The sequence below is a fragment of the Protomyctophum parallelum genome (assembly GCF_964188405.1).
Source record: "Protomyctophum parallelum genome assembly, chromosome: 21".
NCBI lineage: Eukaryota > Metazoa > Chordata > Actinopteri > Myctophiformes > Myctophidae > Protomyctophum > Protomyctophum parallelum.
In genome coordinates, this window is record NC_139713.1 from 3,207,244 (window position 1) to 3,227,516 (window position 20,273).

Here is a 20,273-nt window from a genome sequence, read left to right on the forward strand (position 1 = left end):
ATGTTGTCACTGTTGGGAGTTGTAGTTTCTGCATGTTGTCACTGTTGGGAGTTGTAGTTTCTGCATGTTGTCACTGTTGGGAGTTGTAGTTTCTGCATGTTGTCACTGTTGGGTGGAAACCCTGTCTAAAACTCATACTTTTCAGGAAATGGAAAAACAAGGAGAGAAAATCTGATCCAAAGTAGTAGTAGTAATACACTGACACGAAAACGCGTATTCAGGGCGGAGTCACCACCCCCAGGGTAAATTGTGATTTGCTCTCGTTCACTGCAATGCAATTTGTGGCATTTCCAAAACAATATTGCGCAGAGTAGCGATTATCAAACGTATTTGCAATGCCATATTTTGAAAGATCTGTTGCCCGTGGACAAGGCACGTTACCTCCGCAAGTTAGATATTATCGGCATAGATGTTTGTCCGTATGTGATTAAGGATTGGAAAAAGTTGCATTGGCAGCCATAGAAAATTCTGCCCAGGGTAAAAAACCGGATGTGACGTTTTTGGGCGTTCCTGTCTTGTTTCGTGTCAGTGTATAGGCACATAAAGTGTCAGTAAAATCGGTCACATTTCATGCCACCAGTGTTCATTGATTTTGGCAGTCACCTGGAATGTTTTAGTGTTAGTCTAGTTTTAGTCGACTTTAATGCCATAAGATTTTAGTCGACTAAAATGTATTTTGGCGGGCCTTGTTGCCGTCACATTGACAGAATTTACACATGCTGAAAATAGCCGATCTACAAGCTCAACGCGTCGCAGTGTGACGCGTTGAGAAAAGTGTCAAATGACTAATCCTGGATCTCTTGTCCACTAGTCCCTTCCTAACATTTTAGTCTAGCTTTTAGTTGTTGACGAAATTGTCAATGCGGTATATTTTGTCTTAGTTTTAGTCACCGTAGCTTAGTTTCCATTTATTTTTAGTCAGTGAAAATAGGTATTTTTAGTCATAGTATTAGTCGACGAAATCAACATTTGGTGCCACCTCAGGGGCCGTGCCAGTATCACAGTCAGACAGACAGGCCTTAGTCCTGTCTGTCTGAATGTGGTTGATCTGACGTATATAGCAACAGTCAGACAGACAGGCTTTAGTCCTGTCTGTCTGAATGTGGTTGATCTGACGTATATAGCAACAGTCAGACAGACAGGCCTTAGTCCTGTCTGTCTGAATGTGGTTGATCTGACGTATATAGCAACAGTCAGACAGACAGGCCTTAGTCCTGTCTGTCTGAATGTGGTTGATCTGACGTAGACCAACAGTCAGACAGACAGGCCTTAGTCCTGTCTGTCTGAATGTGGTTGATCTGACGTAGACCAACAGTCAGACAGACAGGCCTTAGTCCTGTCTGTCTGAATGTGGTTGATCTGACATATACCAACAGTCAGACAGACAGGCCTTAGTCCTGTCTGTCTGAATGTGGTTGATCTGACATATACCAACAGTCAGACAGACAGGCCTTAGTCCTGTCTGTCTGAATGTGGTTGATCTGACGTAGACCAACAGTCAGACAGACAGGCCTTAGTCCGACACCCTAATAATAATAATAATAATAATTAATTGCATTTTTATAGCGCTTTTCTATGCACTACGTGCCTTTACTCAAATCGCTTTACAACGGTTCATTCATTCATACATTGGGAGGTGAAGTGGCGAACAGTCGACGCCAGCGTCCTCACTTCCCACATTGAGGGGGCGAGCTCACACCCACCCACTCATTGGAGACAACGTAAGCCAAATTCCAATACCCAAAATCTCGGCCACTCGCTCACTCACACTCGACCACTCCAGCATGGCAAATTACGGTGAAATTGGTGACCTGTCGAAATATGTGAACATCTCGTGGACTTCATACATGAATTTACATAGAGGTCTTTAAAAACGTGGCCTGAATACCGTTAGGTTGAACTAAATGAACAAACTGCAATGATTCACATTCAGACTGACATTATTATGTGACGTCTACACGATTGTCACATATTTCAGCAGGTCACCAATTTCACTGTAACACCACCATGCTGGAGTGAGCGAGTGTGAGTGAGCGAGTGGCCGAGATTAGAGGTATTGGAATTTGGCTGTAGTGTCTTGCCCAAGGACACTTCGACACGTGGACAGGAGGACGAGCCGGGAATCGAACCGCCGACCCAGGGATCATTGGACGACCACGCATATCGGGAGCGACAACGTTGTCAGACTATTGCCTGTTAGTATGTCTGAAAGTGTTGTTTTTGGTTATTTTAGGTTTATAGTCACAGTCTTTAGAATAGATTCCATTTAGTCACATTTTAGTCACCTGGAATGTTAGTTTAGTTAAGTTTTAGACGACTAAATAAGATTTTAGTCGACTAAATCTACAGTTGATTTAGTCGACTAAAAGTGTACAATGACTTCTCTTGTCCACTAGTCCCCGTTTAACATTTTAGTCTAGTTTTCATTCAATTGGCTGACGAAATTGTCAATATATTTAGTCTTAGTTTTAGTCATTATAGCTTAGCTTTAATTTAGTTTCCGTTTAGTTTGTCAGTGAAAAGATTTAGTCGACGAAATCAACACTGAGTCCATGGGGGTGCATGCACCCCCATACGTCACAGCAGTGTTGTTTTTGGCAGCAAATTTCTATTTTAGTTTTAGTCACATTTTAGTGTTAGTCTAGTTTTAGTCGACTAAATGTCATGCAATTTTAGTTGACTAAATCTACAGGTGATTTAGTCGACTGAAATGTGTTTTGGCGGGCCTTGATGCCATCGTAATGGCAGATTGTATACTTGCTGAAAATAGCCGATCTACAAGCTCACAAGCTTGTAGATCTGCTATTTTCAGCATGCAACCAAGTGTAAAATGACTTATAGTGGATCTCTTGTCCACTAGTCCCTTCCTAACATTTTAGTCTAGTTTTTATTTCATGACGAAATTGTCGATTATATTTAGTCTTAGTTTTAGTCGTCATAGCTTAGTTTACATTTAGTTTTCGTCAGTGAAAAAAGGTAGTCGACGAACATTTTTCGTCTTAGTTTTAGTCGACAAAAACAACACCGCATAACAGGGTGTAAAACAGTAAACAGAGTAAATATTTATTTTGTGTGTAAACCTCATAACTCCAAAATGTTCATTATTTTTAAACGATGCAACATTGCCTCATCAAAGTTGGTGTTGTGACTTTAGATATCGTCAATTACTTCCATGAGAGGGAGAGAGGTACGTGGTGGAGTTAGTTGCTTTAGCAGACAGTTTGAGGGTCCAATGGAGTTGAGAGGTTTTGTCCAATGCGTTTTTTTTACTACTTTCCATTGGTTCAATATTTTCTAAACAACACAGAGACGTAAAGGGTGTTCAACCAATCGCTCTGATTTATGGAATAAAATCAAAAATGGAGTTATGAGGTTTCCTCCTGGACAGCAACGTTATGTACTTTTCTATGAATACATAATTATATGACAATGAAAACGGCACCCAAATACCTTGTAGTATTTTATTTGTCATAAACAGCTTCCATTGTTGTTTTTTGCATACAGCTCATGGGCATATATTATGTAATATTAGTATAATATTGAATAATAATCATATTTAACTACTGAACCACCTCTTTATTCCCAATCAAATGGTTTATATTAATTACCGTGAACATGTCATTTCAACATATCAGCCGAAGTCAAACATTTTCCTCAGTGCAGAGCAATAGTATTTATTCCAATACATTGTTATGGAATTGTACAAAGGAAAGCATTTACCGGTATTTCATAATTCTAGCTCTGTTCCACTGCTATGCTATAGCCTAAATCCACATTCTACCAGGCAAACGTTCACTCTGGGGGTCCGCGCAGGCAAATAAGTACGGTATTCATTTGGGAGTACATGACATGGAAAACTTTGAGAACTACTGTTTTAATGTCAGGGAATGCAGTGGCTTCCCGTTTCAAAATGGACTCATGTGCATGAGAGGAATGTTGACAATAAGTGAACAAAGAGGACAGTGGCGTGCACAGATAGACACTAGGGGGTGCTAGAGCACCCCCTGCCCCTTTGGCAATTTTGCTCTTAAAAAGAAAAAGAAAAAAGTTTTTTCTTTTTTCTTAATTTGTAGTGTGTGGACCATGGTGACATTGATCAAATCTTGATAGAAAACGCTTCTACTATATTATTTAGGCCCCCACAATCTAAAGCTATGTTTCTGCTATGTCAGTGGTTCTTCGATTAAAGAAAAATAGCAGAGCCACCGAGTGGCGCGCTACAAGCTTGTAGGTCTGCTATTTTTCAATAGCTAAAGCACCAAAATGGGTTCCCGCCCGAATATGCGCTGCACAAGGTGCCCTTTTTTTCACTTGAGCACCTGCCCCTCTAAATGTCTGTGCACGCCACTGAAAGAGGATGGTAGTTGCAGCTGTATGCCGCTTCTGGAAGCAGGTTCCCATCTTTCTTTCTGTGTGGTTTGTTTGCCGGAGTTAATTGGCTAGTAAAATAAAACGTTCTGGCGAGTGGAGTTTGCTTTCAGGTTGCCCGACGTGGGCAAGTGTGTTGGAATGGGGAAGCAACTGTCTTCATTAAATAATACATATATATATATATATATATTTATTGGTTATTCATGAAAGAACAAATAATGGTATTGTTTGTAGTAGCTCATTCAGAGTTTCAAAGTCACTCTGCAGTTTATTGATTGGATTTAGCGTTCATTTGGTTTAGGTTTTTCGGGTTGATAAGCGTCTCAGGTTCCCAGTTTCTCTCTAAAATGCACTATTTTATTCATTAAATATAATGAATCCAACCAGATCGGCGCATGCAAAACCCGGAAATACACGTAGTAGAAGAAATGATAAATTCAGGGTACATTGCGTTATTAAAATGGCACAAAGTGCATTTTAGAGAGAAGCTGGGGACCTGAGACGGTCTATACGAGAATAGACTTTTACCTTAAAGGACAACTTTAGTTTTTTTCAACCAAGGTCCATGTTTTAGGTTGTTATTAGAGAAACTAAAATATGAGTGTTCTTTTTTTTTCATTTGCTGCTTTCTTTCGTTTTAGGGATTTTAGCTGTATTTGACAGGGGGGCGGGGGCATTCGAGCATGGGGCTAAATATGTATATTTTTACAACATTTTATAGCGATTTATTTTTTAATTATTTACTATAGTCCTAATAAACCGCTGGAAATTACATCTGGCCACAAAACATCACGAGATCTACTGAATGTGTCAAACTGACATTGAGCCTATGACACACAGTGTGGCTTCCCCCCACTAGGCTACCTTCACATTCAGTAGATCCTGTGATTTATTTGTGGCCAGATGTAATTTCCTGGGGTTTATTAGGACTATAGTAAATAATAAATAAATAAAATCTCCATAATATTTTGTAAAGAAATACATATTTAGCCCCATGCTCGAATGCCCCCGCCCCCCTGTACAAAACAGCTAAAATCCCTAAAACGAAAGAAAGCAGCAAATGGAAAAAAAAGAACACTCATATTTTACTTTCTCTAATAACAACGTAAAACATGAACCTTGGTTGAAAAAAACTAAAGCAGGCTTTGTTTGGGTGAGTATAGTTACGTCGTTTTGTTTATTTGCTGGGATTTGAAAACCCGCGTACGGGAGTGAGAATATGAGCAGAGGGCTGAGGAAGGGACTTCCACAGGGCGTCAGAGAGAGACTTGCTGTAAGCCCTGGACCAGGGCTAGGGTCAACGGTGGTTCCGTATGTGGCTCAAATGCTGGAGAAATAAAGGGCCTTGGGTCTGAGAAAGGTTATAAACCACTGGGTTCAAAATAAATGTTGGACTACCCTGTAACAGCCACCCCCCCCCCTCCCTCCCTCCCACTGTGATCTTTGGCGCCCCCTGCAGCTCGGTGCGTGTATCACAGGTTGTTGAGTTCCAGCAGGGTCTGGTCCAGGACCTGATGCATGTCCAGGTTCTCTTCCTTTGCCTGGGTCAGTTTCTCTGTAAAAAAAAACACACGCATAATTAATCAATTTTGGAGCGGGAACCCCTTTTGGTGTTGGCATCATGTTATGCTTTAGCTATTGAAAAATAGCAGATCTACAAGCTCGTAGCGCGCCACCGAGTGGCGCGCTACGAGCTTGTAGGTCTGCTATTTTTTTTTTAAATCGAAGAACGACTGACATAGAAACATAGCTTTTTCAGAAAACTGTCAGGATGTAGAAGACATTTTTTTTAATCTGATCTCAGGTCAGAATGGGTTCATTACGTCAACTAAAACTACGACGAGAAATGTTCGTCGACTACCTTTTTTCCCCCCCACTGATGAAAACCAAATGACAGGCTAGCCCAAACCACCACCACCAAAGATCCTGTGATATTTAGTCGATTAAAAGTAAAACATTTCAGATGACAACATGTTCAGATAAAACATCAAACATTTCAAAAATAAATGACATTAAAAGGTAATGTCTTTAATGACTTTATTAATATAATGGGCTATCTATATTCTTTTGTTTGTTACGTATTCTCAACTTACCTGAATACGTGAGTTGTTGACCGAACATCATTTTGCGTTTATTAAGTCAATTATTTTCTACAATGATTTTCTTCTCTTCTTTTTTGCTAGACTACTGAAATCAGTCAACACATTCGAACACACTTTGACAACAAATACAACCACAGCATTGTATTTACCGTAATTTCCGGACTATAAGCCGCAGCTTTTTACCCATGATTTGAACCCTGCGGCTTATACAACGGTCCGGCTAATCTATGGATTTTTACAGCTAACGCAGAGCCATCTCAGGCTCTGAGCTAACGTAGCTGCGGCTTATAGTCCGGTGCGGCTTATAGTCCGGTGCGGCTTATAGTCCGGTGCGGCTTATAGTCCGGTGCGGCTTGTATATGGGATTTTCCCTAAATTTGGCTGGTGCGGCTTATATTCAGGTGTGGCTTATAGTCCGGAAATTACGGTACATTTAGTGTGCCGGATGGCCTACGGCGAACAGCTTCCATGTCACTGCAGGAAGTCTTTCATGTCGTGGCAGACATAAGTTCCACGTCAAGGTTTCGCTAACCTTTCAGGCCGCGGCCCCCAAAGACGATCATAATAGCCGATCTACAAGCTCACAACGCCTCGCATGAGGCGTTGTGAGCTTGTAGATCAGCTGTTTTCAGAACGTTTGCCTTTTTTCTTACACAATATCTTGGTATTAAAATAGGTCTTAAAAGTCCTTCAAGTGTCACTTTATAAATGTGCAGATACCCTGTATATACACTTATAGTGACTGTTGGTCTGTTTACTGGGGGACCCCGACCCCAGGTTTGGGAACCACTGGCCTACCGAGATCGTCATGTCGTAGCGAAGTGAACCACGGACTAGCATCAGAATAAGATCTGGTTGCAAACGGTGAAGCTACAACATTATAATATACCTATATTAAAGGTTCAATTAGTCGAAGGAATAATCACTCTATGAGTTTCCGTCCTAGTCAAGTAATACATGTGTTGATTGGTTGTAAGCAGGACAGTTCAGAAATAGAAGGCAGTGACACACACACACACACACACACACACACACACACACACACACACACACACACACACACACACACACACACACACACACACACACACACACACACACACACACACACACACACACACAGCTGAAGTAATCAGTGGTGGAAACTAAGTAATTGTAGAATAGAATTTAGAATTATTGTAAAACATACATTAACCAATACTTAAACCCCATATAGTTCATATGTTAGCTATTTGAAAATAGCAGATCTACAATCTCACAACAGGTCACATTGTGATATGCTGTGTGAGCTTGTGAATTTGGAGATCTGCTATTTATTTTCAAAAGATTCCAATAGAAAGAATAAAGAAAGTGAAATGGAACAGTCTGAATAATAATGCGTATTACATCTGATGTTTGTATATTTGTATATTTTGATATAAATACTTCTGTACTTTTACTCAAGTCAATTGTAAATTGTAATGAACATTTACTCGTAATAAAGAGTACTTCGACATTGTGGTATTGCTATACTTGTACATAACCCAGCAGATCTACAAGCTCATAGCGTGGCACCAAGTGCCACCACAAGCTTGTAGATCTGCTATTTTTTTAAATAGTGCAAATGTGGTGCAAATCTTTGAATATATATTCTTTCAGAGCGAGCGTTATTAACTCAAATCTTTGAATATATATTCTTTCAGAGCGAGCGTTTTTAACTCAAATCTTTGCTTCTGGGGGGGGGGGGGGGGGGGCCCTGGAACGACATATTTTCAGATGGGGGTCGGTGGCCAATTACATGCAGAAACATGGGGTTTTTCAGAAAAGCGTCATGATTTCGATCGACATTAAGAATCGAACTCAGGTCTAAATCAGGGGGGCAGTCAGACAGATATTTTGTGAAGCCTGAAACTCCTGAAAGTTCATATAATGGCCTGTTGTGGCGCTGTCACTGGACCCAAAAAACCCATAGAAGTCCATGTATTTGGGCCCAACTTCACCTATATATTACCTTAATAAACATGGTCATGAATACTTTCTGCTTCCAGTCACTAGTTTAAAGTCTCATTTCTAATGTCATAATATTCTTTTTGGAAAATTATGGTCCCATTTATAAAATAAATGACCATAAAGTCGCGTATGTTCTGAGGGGCGTGGCTACCGTTACAGTCTATGATCGGGAGTCCCCACCCACTGAGTCAAAATAAAAACCAACGGAGAAGAAGGGGGGAAGTCCCGACCTCGTTGTCTGGGCCAGCCAATGGCCAGCTGGGCCCAAACGGAGCCAGCCAATGGCCAGCTGGGCCCAAACGGATCTAGAAAGATGGCGACTTACAGTGCAGGAATAACAGGCTTCATTTTACGTCCATGTTAGACCCGGGGAACGCTTTGTCCATATTTCTTACAGTCTATGGTCTAAATGGGTTGGTAAAAGACCCCAGGCGAGTACTTATATTCCACCACTGAATAGAGAAGACAGACTTAGAGTCTGGAAAGAAAGACAGTTCAAGAAGCAGAAGACCTTTCACAGACATTTATTAGAGAGAGGGAGAAGACCGGTCAGGAGCAGATTATCACAGACATCAGAGGACAGAGGACAGGTCAGGAGCAGATTATCACAGACATCAGAGGACAGAGGACAGGTCAGGAGCAGATTATCACAGACATCAGAGAAGGAGAAGACCGGTCAGGAGCAGATTATCACAGACATCAGAGGACAGAGGACAGGTCAGGAGCAGATTATCACAGACATCAGAGGACAGAGGACAGGTCAGGAGCAGAGTAAAACATTATCACAGACATCAGAGGACAGAGGACAGGTCAGGAGCAGAGTAAAACATTATCACAGACATCAGAGAAGGGGAGAATTAAGGGTACAGTTTGTACATCAGTTTCGCTAAACGCTAAAGGCTCGTGCACGTCCGCGCCGCACGGCTAAAAACATGTATTCTCAACTGGTAAAAAAAAAACTAAAGAAAAAGTCTTGAAAATAACCAGTTCTTGCTGTACGGCACGACCGTGCGTCCGCTCGCGAATTCGCCTCGACTTGATGGGTTAAGCTACGGGTTCGAGGAGGGGGGGGGGGGGTTCCTTCAATACGCTGTCTACGGGGAGGAAACCCTGTGTCTCCAAAACGCTTACTTTTCACAGCATTCATTTTTACGGAGAAGAATAAAATACGTAAAAAGTAAACAAAAAAAAAACCCTGGTGATATAAAGGTTCCTTTTCGCCCCGACGGCAACAATCTGCACTGTCTGTGTAAAAGTAGCGTCTGAATTACACTGTACATTTTTTGTAACAGCTAAGCGTCATTTTACGCAACATAAATATTCATATCATGTCATATTATTATCACCAAAGATAAGATATTCTTTGGTGAAGGGAGTCGGGGGTAGATGAACGTACAAGTGCAACTCCGGTCCGTTTCACTAAAGCCTAGAGCGTCTACGGAGTTAAACTGAAGTGACATCATTGATGAATTCCAAATGTTATCAAAGTGTTGTGCGTCAGTCACGGCGGAAACCTAACGACGGGTCTAACGGCGTTGGAATGGAGACAAACGTAAAACGAGGGAGCGAGGAAAGGAACAAAGGTACAGTACAGTAGGTAGGAAGAAAGGAAGGGAGCGCAGCAGAGAGGAGAAGGAGGCAGCGTCTAGAGCGCTGTCATGTCGCTGAGAGCCAGGTCCTCGCTGAGGGAAGGGAAGAGTGTTTACATGAAGCACACGGAGGGCGTCACGTCATGTCATGACATGTCACGGCGTGTCATGTCATGACATGTCACGGCGTGTCATGTCATGACATGTCACGGCGTGTCATGTCATGACTCATGTCATGACTCATGTCATGACATGACTCATGTCATGACTCATGTCATGGTCATGTCGTTGAGAGCCAGGTCCAGCTCCTCGCTGAGGGCCTTGCCCTTGAGCTTCTGTGCGTACACCTCGTCTGGAAGGGAGGGAAGAGGGGAACGTGAGGCACACACAGGGTGGCAAAGGGAGGGAAGAGGGGAACGTGAGGCACACACAGGGTGGCAGAAGGGAGGGAAGAGGGGAACGTGAGGCACACACAGGGTGGCAAAGGGAGGGAAGAGGGGAACGTGAGGCACACACAGGGTGGCAAAGGGAGGGAAGAGGGGAACGTGAGGCACACACAGGGTGGCAAAGGGAGGGAAGAGGGGGACGTGAGGCACACACAGGGTGGCAAAGGGAGGGAAGAGGGGAACGTGAGGCACACACAGGGTGGCAGAAGGGAGGGAAGAGGGGAACGTGAGGCACACACAGGGTGGCAAAGGGAGGGAAGAGGGGAACGTGAGGCACACACAGGGTGGCAAAGGGAGGGAAGAGGGGAACGTGAGGCACACACAGGGTGGCAAAGGGAGGGAAGAGGGGGACGTGAGGCACACACAGGGTGGCAAAGGGAGGGAAGAGGGGAACGTGAGGCACACACAGGGTGGCAAAGGGTCAAGACAGAGGAGGAGGAGGAGGAGGAGGAGGAGGAGAAGGAGGAGGAGAAGGAGAAGGAGAAGGAGAAGGAGAAGGAGAAGGAGAAGGAGAAGGAGAAGGAGAAGGAGAAGGAGAAGGAGAAGAAATTGTTGTTTGTGGGAAAAGTCTACTTGAAATGCAGCACAAGGCACCAGTGTTGATTTTGTCGACTAAAGGCCTATTCATAGTCTGGATATTCGGTGGTGAGGTGACCACCGCTCCGGTGGTGAGGTGACCACCGCTCCGGTGGTGAGGTGACCACCGCTCCGGTGGTGAGCTGACCACCGCTCCGGTGGTGAGGTGACCACCGCTCCGGTGGTGAGGTGACCACCGCTCCGGTGGTGAGGTGACCACCGCTCCGGTGGTGAGGTGACCACCGCTCCGGTGGTGAGCTGACCACCGCTCCGGTGGTAAGGTGACCACCGCTCCGGTGGTCACCTCACCACCGGAGCTGAAATAACGTTGAGCGGTGGTGAGTAAAAACAGAGAGAAGGGCTGGAGCGGTGGCGGTGGTTTGCTCTTCACCGCGGCTCAGTGACGTCATGTTGTAGTTCGGTGGTCACCTCAGTGACGTCATGTTGTAGTTCGGTGGTCACCTCAGTGACGTCATGTTGTAGTTCGGTGGTCACCTCACCACCGAAGATCCAGACTATGTATGAGCCTTAAAACTATGACGAAACATGTTCGTCGACTACCTTTTTTTTCACTGACGAAAACTAAATGGAAACTAAATGAAAACTAAGACTAAATATATTGACAATTTCGTCAACAAATAAAAACTAGACTAAAATGTCAGGAAGGGACTAGCGAACCAGTATGAGTAAAAGACATTTTACACTTGGTTGCATGCTGAGAATATCCGATCTACAAGCTCACAACGCGTCGCAACGCGACGCGTTGTGAGCTTGTAGATCGGCCATTTTCAGCAAGTGTAAAATCAGCCATTACGACGGCATCAAGGCCCGCCAAAATACATTTTAGTCGACTAAATCAACTGTAGATTTAGTCGACTAAAATCGCATGATATTTAGTGGACTAAAACTATAATGGCGACGCTAAAGCATTTCAGGTGACTAAAATATGACTAAAACTAAATAAAACTATGTTTTATTCCAAAGACTAAAACTGAAATCAATATGTTGCTGCAGGCCATCCATGTGTTATATGTTATAGGCAGCGTGCAAACCGTTCTTATAATTTAAAATGTATCCCACGATTTTGTACCACATTTTTTCCACTAGCCTGAGAAAGTTACTACGCTGTAATCCTACGACATGCGATTCAAATTTGGGGTGGATTGGACGTAAAATACGGCACCAAGTGGTTGATGGATTTGTTAACAGCGCTTTTCAACTGGCTTTGCAGAGCTTAGCTCAGCTCGGCCTGCTGTATGGGTCCTGTTTTAGGCACAGTGGCATTAATCCACTCCATGCTTTGCAGAGCTCAGCTCAGCGGCCTCTACCGTATCGGTCCTGTTTTAGGCACAGTGGCATTAACCCACTCTATGCTAAGATAAGATCGGAATAAACCCGATCCCTGGAATTCCCTGGAAATAAACCCGATCCCTAGAGAGGAATTCAGGGCACGGCCAGATCGACACCTCAAACTCACTAGCAGATGAAACCACACGCTTCAACAGCTAAACAAACAGGGGAATAGATTGACCGAGAGAGACACATATTTTCTGAGGTGGTACTAATAAGGTCAGGAACCAATGATGTTAGGATACACCTAGCTACAGCTCTTAGACATGCTTTACAGAAACCCTACCTTCCAAATCGTCAATGGTCTTCTCAAGCTTGGCCACAGATCTCTCTGCGAACTCAGCGCGAGTCTCCGCCTGGGAGGGAAACACACAGTCATAATGTAACCGTTACCATTGTCAAGGTTAGGATGCTGTGTTCCAGTGTATGCAGATGATGCTGTGTTCCAGTGTATGCAGATGATGCTGTGTTCCAGTGTATGCAGATGATGCTGTGTTCCAGTGTATGCAGATGATGCTGTGTTCCAGTGTATGCAGATGATGCTGTGTTCCAGTGTATGCAGATGATGCTGTGTGTTGACCTTATTCACTCCAAACATTAACAGGTGGTGATGCCTGAGTGTCTGTCACTACACTACACGCTAATAAAAAGGTTGTCCAAAGCACATTATCGTGGAATCGTTATTGTGAAGAAAAAGAAACCGTGAAAATATGAAAAATCTAAAACGTTTGTGTGGTTGAAGAAATTACTCAATATATGACTATTAAAAGCATCCACCACATGTGTCAAATTGTGGTCAAATAATGTGGTTTCATATATCAGTGATAATTAAACTCTGGAGTGATGGACATTTCTGAAGAGCAACAAAATAATACAAATATACGCTCACCTCTTTGAGTTTGTCCGAAAGAACCTTTATCTCTTCTTCGTATTTGTCTTCCTTACTGACGTACTGAAAACCAAACGGGTACAGTGTGTTAGTCGCCATCATCAGCTGCTCCAATGAGGAGCTACGATACAGCTTTCTCAAATTAGCTGGTCCAATGAGGAGCTACGATAGAGCTTTCTCACATCAACTGGTCCAATGAGGTGCTACGATAGAGCTTTCTCACAAACATGACACGACATATTTCAGCCTCGTCTTGGAAGCTTAAAGAACAGTGGTTTTCAACGCCTTTCATAGCAAGGCCCATTATGTATTATTTATTAATCATTATTTATTTGGCATTGGAGTCACGGAAACCTGCACTTGATAACATTTAGCCTCTCAGAACCCAAAACGAAACGTAGAATATTTGGTTGTCGTTGGTTAAGATTTTGTCCACAATTCCATGCTGTAGGAGAGCAAACAGTCAATCAAATTAATAATTCTTCCAACTCTTGAAAGCGTAAAATGAAACCATTATGGACCCGTTAGACTAGGGTCCATTTGGTTTAATGTTACGCTCTCCAAGAGTTAAAGATCTATCAGATAATGTTGTGGGTCCTTGACATGAAATAGTTTGAGAACCACTGAAATAGAAACACAGGTTTTTCAGAACACGGTGATGATTTAGAAGACATTTTGTAGAATCTGGTCCTGGGGTCTAAATCAGGGCTAAACCAAACGCCTGCCGTCTCCGAGGCTAAGCGTATATTCTGCTCCTGTACCTTTTCAGCCTGCGCCTCCAGAGACTTCAGGTTGTTAGTGACATTTTTCAACTCTTCCTCAAGGTCACCCGATTTACTGCACAGCAGCAGAGAGATGGAGAGAGAGAGAGGGAGGGATAGGGAGGGAGAGGAGAGGAGAGGAGAGGAGAGGAGGGGAGGGGAGGGGAGGGGAGAGGAGAGGAGAGGAGAGGAGAGGAGAGGAGAGGAGAGGAGAGGAGAGGAGAGGAGAGGAGAGGAGAGGAGAGGAGAGGAGAGGAGAGGAGAGGAGAGGAGAGGAGAGGAGAGGAGAGGAGAGGAGAGGAGAGGGGGAAACAAAGGGTTGGAAGAAGAGAAGCCATTTTGAGAGGACAGAGACTGCAGAGAAGAGATCACTGTTCTAAACCTCTTATAACTACTTTGTCTTTTTACTATTTTGATAAACATTTCTGAATAAGTTCAAATCTGTTGCCAATCTGCAAGCTCACAACGTGTCGATGGAGATCGGTTAGGCCTCGTTCACACTTTGTGTCCTCTGTGTGTCTTAGGTGTGAATGAGTCCTTAGTTCAACTATTCAAAAGATATTTTCAAAATAGTAAAAAAAAAAAAAAAAGTAAAGTAGTTTAGGGATAAGGGGTTTAGCATGGACTACAATAGAGCCCTTAGAGCTCAACAGTGTTGTTTAGGGATAAGGGGTTTAGCATGGACTACAATAGAGCTCAACAGTGTTGTTTAGGGATAAGGGGTTTAGCATGGACTACAACAGAGCAAAGTGCAGATGCAGGTCAGTGAGATAAGGAGGAAGTGATGCAGGTTAGAGAGCGTAGAGGCCAAAGGTCAACATGTTCACGGTTCACCGCGACCAGCCCCGCCCCCCCTGTGACAGGGCGGGGCTGCTTATAGTAGGGATGGAGCTCGTTAATCTTTTTAATTGATAACGAGCACCTCATGGATCAGGCTAATTGAGCAGCTGGGTTCTTCTCATGGAGCCCAGCTGTCACCGCCGCCATGTTTGTGCCGGCGCGGGTGATTAGATTCATTCCTCGATCGGCCTCTTGTCTTGATTGTTTAACCCATTCTGGACGGGAAATAGCAGACCTACAAGCTCATAGCGCGGCACCGAGTGACGCGCTACGAGCTTGTACGTCTGCTATTTTTGAAAAATGTTTTTAACTCAACTCTTTGCTTCTGGGAGGAGGGTCACTGGAACAATGTTCAGATGCGGGTCATATGTTTCTGGGAGTCCTTGACATGAAATTGTTTGAGAACCACTAACATAGAAACATAGGGTTTTTCAGAATATTGTCTATTAAGACATTCTGACCGGGCACCCATTTTGGTGTTAGCATTATGTTATGCTTTAGCTATTGAAAAATAGCAGATCTACAAGCTCATATCGCGCCACCGAGTGGCGCAATACGAGCTTGTAGGTCTGCTATTTTTTTTTTATCGAAGAACGACTGACATTTTTTAGAATCTGATCTCAGGTCAGAATGGGTTAATCAGACCAGTGTGTGTCCAGTGGAAACCTCGTATGAATCTGATCTCAGGTCAGAATGGGTTAAGACATTATTCTTTATAGAATGGGCCTCAGGTCTAAAGGGGTTAAACATGACGTCGTGGGCCCCTATATGTGCTCCATAAGGTACTCAATAAGCTTGTTGTCAGGGTTTGGAGCTCCATTCCTACTGCTTAGCGGTACCAGCGCTCCGTGTTCTCCGTGCTTTCAGTATACCTCGTCCTCTCCTGACATCATGGACTTCAAATTCTGGTCCATGAGCCGTAGCTCCTCCTCCAGGTCTCTGACCCGACTGGGAGGCGGGAAGACGAGGGACGGATGGACGGACGGACGGACGGGGTTGGGTTGGGTTGGGTTGGCAGCCGCAAAAACAAGGCAAGTCCCGGGGAGTGGATTGTGGAGGGTTGCGTTCAGGCATGCATGGACACAAAAACAGGGAGAGAATGCAAAGACACACGCACACACACACGCACACACACACAAATACACGCAGGCACGCACACACACATGTACACACGCACATGTTCACACGCACACACACACACACACACACACACACACACACACACACACACACACACACACACACACACACACACACACACACACACACACACACACACACACACACACACACACACACACACACACACACACACACGTGGGTGTCTAGGTGATTAGTGGATATCGTTAAGTGCACATCATTAAGTCATGGGCTCGTTACAGGAAGTGCACGTTGAGCAGAAGGTCAGGGATGGGAGGGACCATCGCTAACCAATCAGTCGCTTGCTATTGATCTGATATTGATTACTTTGATGGGGGAGGGGGGCGGGGGGAGGGGGGGTGACCACCTCTCTGCTCAACAGCTCCTTCCAGGCACCAGGACGCATCATTCATTCATTCATGAGTCCTTCCAGGCACCAGGACGCATCATTCATTCATGACTTCCTTCCAGGCACCAGGACGCATCATTCATTCATGACTTCCTTCCAGGCACCAGGACGCATCATTCATTCATTCATGAGTCCTTCCAGGAACCAGGACGCATCATTCATTCATTCATGAGTCCTTCCAGGAACCAGGACGCATCATTCATTCATTCATGAGTCCTTCCAGGAACCAGGACGCATCATTCATTCATTCATGAGTCCTTCCAGGAACCAGGACGCATCATTCATTCATTCATGAGTCCTTCCAGGAACCAGGACGCATCATTCATTCATTCATGACTTCCTTCCAGGCACCAGGACGCATCATTCATTCATGCATGACTTTAGATGTTAAAGGTGCTGTAAGTGATTTGGTTAAACAGCTCTATTGTGATAGTAAAGTAAACAGAGGTGTCTCCATGACTTTAGTTAACAGGGGGGGGGGGGGAAACAAAATAATCCGGTCAGGATACCAGTTTTATCCAATCAGGAAAGAGAATCCATACAGGATTATTTAACAAGTGGAAACTGGTGAAAAGCAATAGAAAAAAAGAGCAGACAAAAGTGGAACTTCAACGTGATGAAACTGAAGATTATGTTTAATGTAAGATCTCTTTAGGGTTGTCCCTCGTGATTGGAACATCACTTACAGCCCATTTAACATGTTGGAACAATCACACCAATTTCAAACGCACGCAATGAAAAACGGAATAAATTGGTTAATATTCACAGTGCATTTTAAAGATAAACCTGGTGGGAGGCGACGACTTACGCTTCAGCCACCTCAGCACGCTCCTCTGATCGCTCCAGGTCGCCTTCAAGGATCACCAGCTTACGGGCGACCTGTGTTCGACAACACGTAGAGATATAATAGTTAGACTGTGTTCGACAACACGTACAGATATAATAGTTAGACTGTGTTCGACAACACGTAGAGATATAATAGTTAGACTGTGTTCGACAACACGTACAGATATAATAGTTACTGTGTTCGACAACACGTAGAGATATAATAGTTAGACTGTGTTCGACAACACGTAGAGATATAATAGTTAGACTGTGTTCGACAACACGTACAGATATAATAGTTAGACTGTGTTCGACAACACGTACAGATATAATAGTTAGACTGTGTTCGACAACACATACAGATATAATAGTTAGACTGTGTTCGACAACACGTAGAGATATAATAGTTAGACTGTGTTCGACAACACGTAGAGATATAATAGTTAGACTGTGTTCGACAACACGTACAGATATAATAGTTAGACTGTGTTCGACAACACGTAGAGATATAATAGTTAGATTGTGTTCGACAACACGTACAGATATAATAGTTAGACTGTGTTCGACAACACGTAGAGATATAATAGTTAGACTGTGTTCGACAACACGTAGAGATATAATAGTTAGACTGTGTTCGACAACACGTACAGATATAATAGTTACTGTGTTCGACAACACGTACAGATATAATAGTTAGACTGTGTTCGACAACATGTACAGATATAATAGTTAGACTGTGTTCGACAACACGTACAGATATAATAGTTAGACTCCGTGTTCGACGACACGTAGAGATATAATAGTTAGACTGTGTTCGACAACACGTAGAGATATAATAGTTAGACTGTGTTCGACAACACGTACAGATATAATAGTTAGACTGTGTTCAACAACACGTACAGATATAATAGTTAGACTCCGTGTTCGACAACACGTACAGATATAATAGTTAGACTGTGTTCGACAACATGTACAGATATAATAGTTAGACTGTGTTCGACAACATGTACAGATATAATAGTTAGACTGTGTTCGACAACATGTACAGATATAATAGTTAGACTGTGTTCGACAACACGTAGAGATATAATAGTTAGACTGTGTTCGACAACACGTACAGATATAATAGTTAGACTGTGTTCGACAACACGTACAGATATAATAGACTGTGTTCGACAACATGTACAGATATAATAGACTGTGTTCGACAACATGTACAGATATAATAGTTAGACTGTGTTCGACAACACGTAGAGATATAATAGTTAGACTGTGTTCGACAACACGTACAGATATAATAGTTAAACTGTGTTCGACAACATGTACAGATATAATAGTTAGACTGTGTTCGACAACACGTAGAGATATAATAGTTAGACTGTGTTCGACAACACGTAGAGATATAATAGTTAGACTGTGTTCGACAACACGTACAGATATAATAGTTAGACTGTGTTCGACAACACGTACAGATATAATAGTTAGACTGTGTTCGACAACATGTACAGATATAATAGTTAGACTGTGTTCGACAACACGTACAGATATAATAGTTAGACTGTGTTCGACAACACGTAGAGATATAATAGTTAGACTGTGTTCAACAACACGTAGAGATATAATAGTTAGACTGTGTTCGACAACACGTACAGATATAATAGTTAGACTGTGTTCGACAACACGTAGAGATATAATAGTTAGATTGTGTTCGACAACACGTACAGATATAATAGTTAGACTGTGTTCGACAACATGTAGAGATATAATAGTTAGACTGTGTTCGACAACACGTACAGATATAATAGTTAGACTGTGTTCGACAACATGTACAGATATAATAGTTAGACTGTGTTCGACAACACGTACAGATATAATAGTTAGACTGTGTTCGACAACATGTACAGATATAATAGTTAGACTGTGTTCGACAACACGTACAGATATAATAGTTAGACTGTGTTCGACAACACGTAGAGATATAATAGTTAGACTGTGTTCGACAACATGTACAGATATAATAGTTAGACTGTGTTCGACAACACGTACAGATATAATAGTTAGACTGTGTTCGACAACACGTACAGATATAATAGTTAGACTGTGTTCGACAACACGTAGAGATATAATAGTTAGACTGTGTTCGACAACATGTACAGATATAATAGTTAGACTGTGTTCGACAACATGTACAGATATAATAGTTAGACTGTGTTCGACAACACGTAGAGATATAATAGTTAGACTGTGTTCGACAACATGTACAGATATAATAGTTAGACTGTGTTCGACAACACGTACAGATATAATAGTTAGACTGTGTTCGACAACATGTACAGATATAATAGTTAGACTGTGTTCGACAACACGTACAGACAGAATCGTAGAATGACATGGACGCTGCGGTAGTTGCCGTAGTGCCGTCTAGAGAGACAGACAGACAGACAGACAGACAGACAGACAGACAGACAGACAGACACCTCTTCATATTTGCGGTCAGCCTCCTCAGCGATGTGTTTGGCCTCTTTGAGCTGCATTTCCTGGATCTCCATCTTCTCCTCGTCTTTGGTCGCTCTGTTCTCTATGACCTTCATTCCTCTACGGGACACAAAACACAGCATAACATTCATTTTCTCTGTGACCTTCATTCCTCTACGGGACACAAAACACAGCATAACATTCATTTTCTCTGTGACCTTCATTCCTCTCTATGGGACACAAAACACAGCATAACATTCATTTTCTCTGTGACCTTCATTCCTCTCTACAAAACACAGCATAACATAATCAAATACACGTCTAGTGAAGGCCCGTCTACGTCTAGTGAGGGCATTTTGTAGAACCGGCCTCGGCTCAAGTTGAAGTCTGACGTCACTTTCAGTAGAGGGCGCCAGTCCCCAGGTTCATGTATTTGTTTAGTTTCAGTAGAGGGCGTCAGTCCCCAGGTTCATGTATTTTTTTAGTTGCATTGAAATCGCCATAGGAGGAT

General features: G+C 43.0%; 1 protein-coding gene across 5 annotated transcripts in view; it reads right to left on the reverse strand.

The window, feature by feature from the left end:
• Positions 1-5,843: 5,843 nt before the first annotated feature.
• LOC310879286 (tropomyosin alpha-4 chain-like) overlaps positions 5,844-20,273 on the reverse strand; it is a gene marked incomplete at both ends in the record, with an annotated part of 29,211 nt that continues 14,781 nt past the window's right edge. For 2 of the 5 annotated variants that reach the window (XM_083793846.1, XM_083793847.1), the window contains 6 exons: positions 8,971-10,403; positions 12,710-12,779; positions 13,313-13,375; positions 14,074-14,149; positions 17,271-17,341; positions 19,765-19,882. In XM_083793846.1, the coding sequence (XP_083649972.1) occupies positions 10,321-10,403; positions 12,710-12,779; positions 13,313-13,375; positions 14,074-14,149; positions 17,271-17,341; positions 19,765-19,882 (481 nt within the window). Of the gene's footprint in view, positions 5,927-8,970; positions 10,404-12,709; positions 12,780-13,312; positions 13,376-14,073; positions 14,150-15,785; positions 15,862-17,270; positions 17,342-19,764; positions 19,883-20,273 lie in introns of those variants that run through there. The other 3 variants (XR_014570987.1, XM_083793848.1, XM_083793849.1) reach the window with 3 other exon arrangements.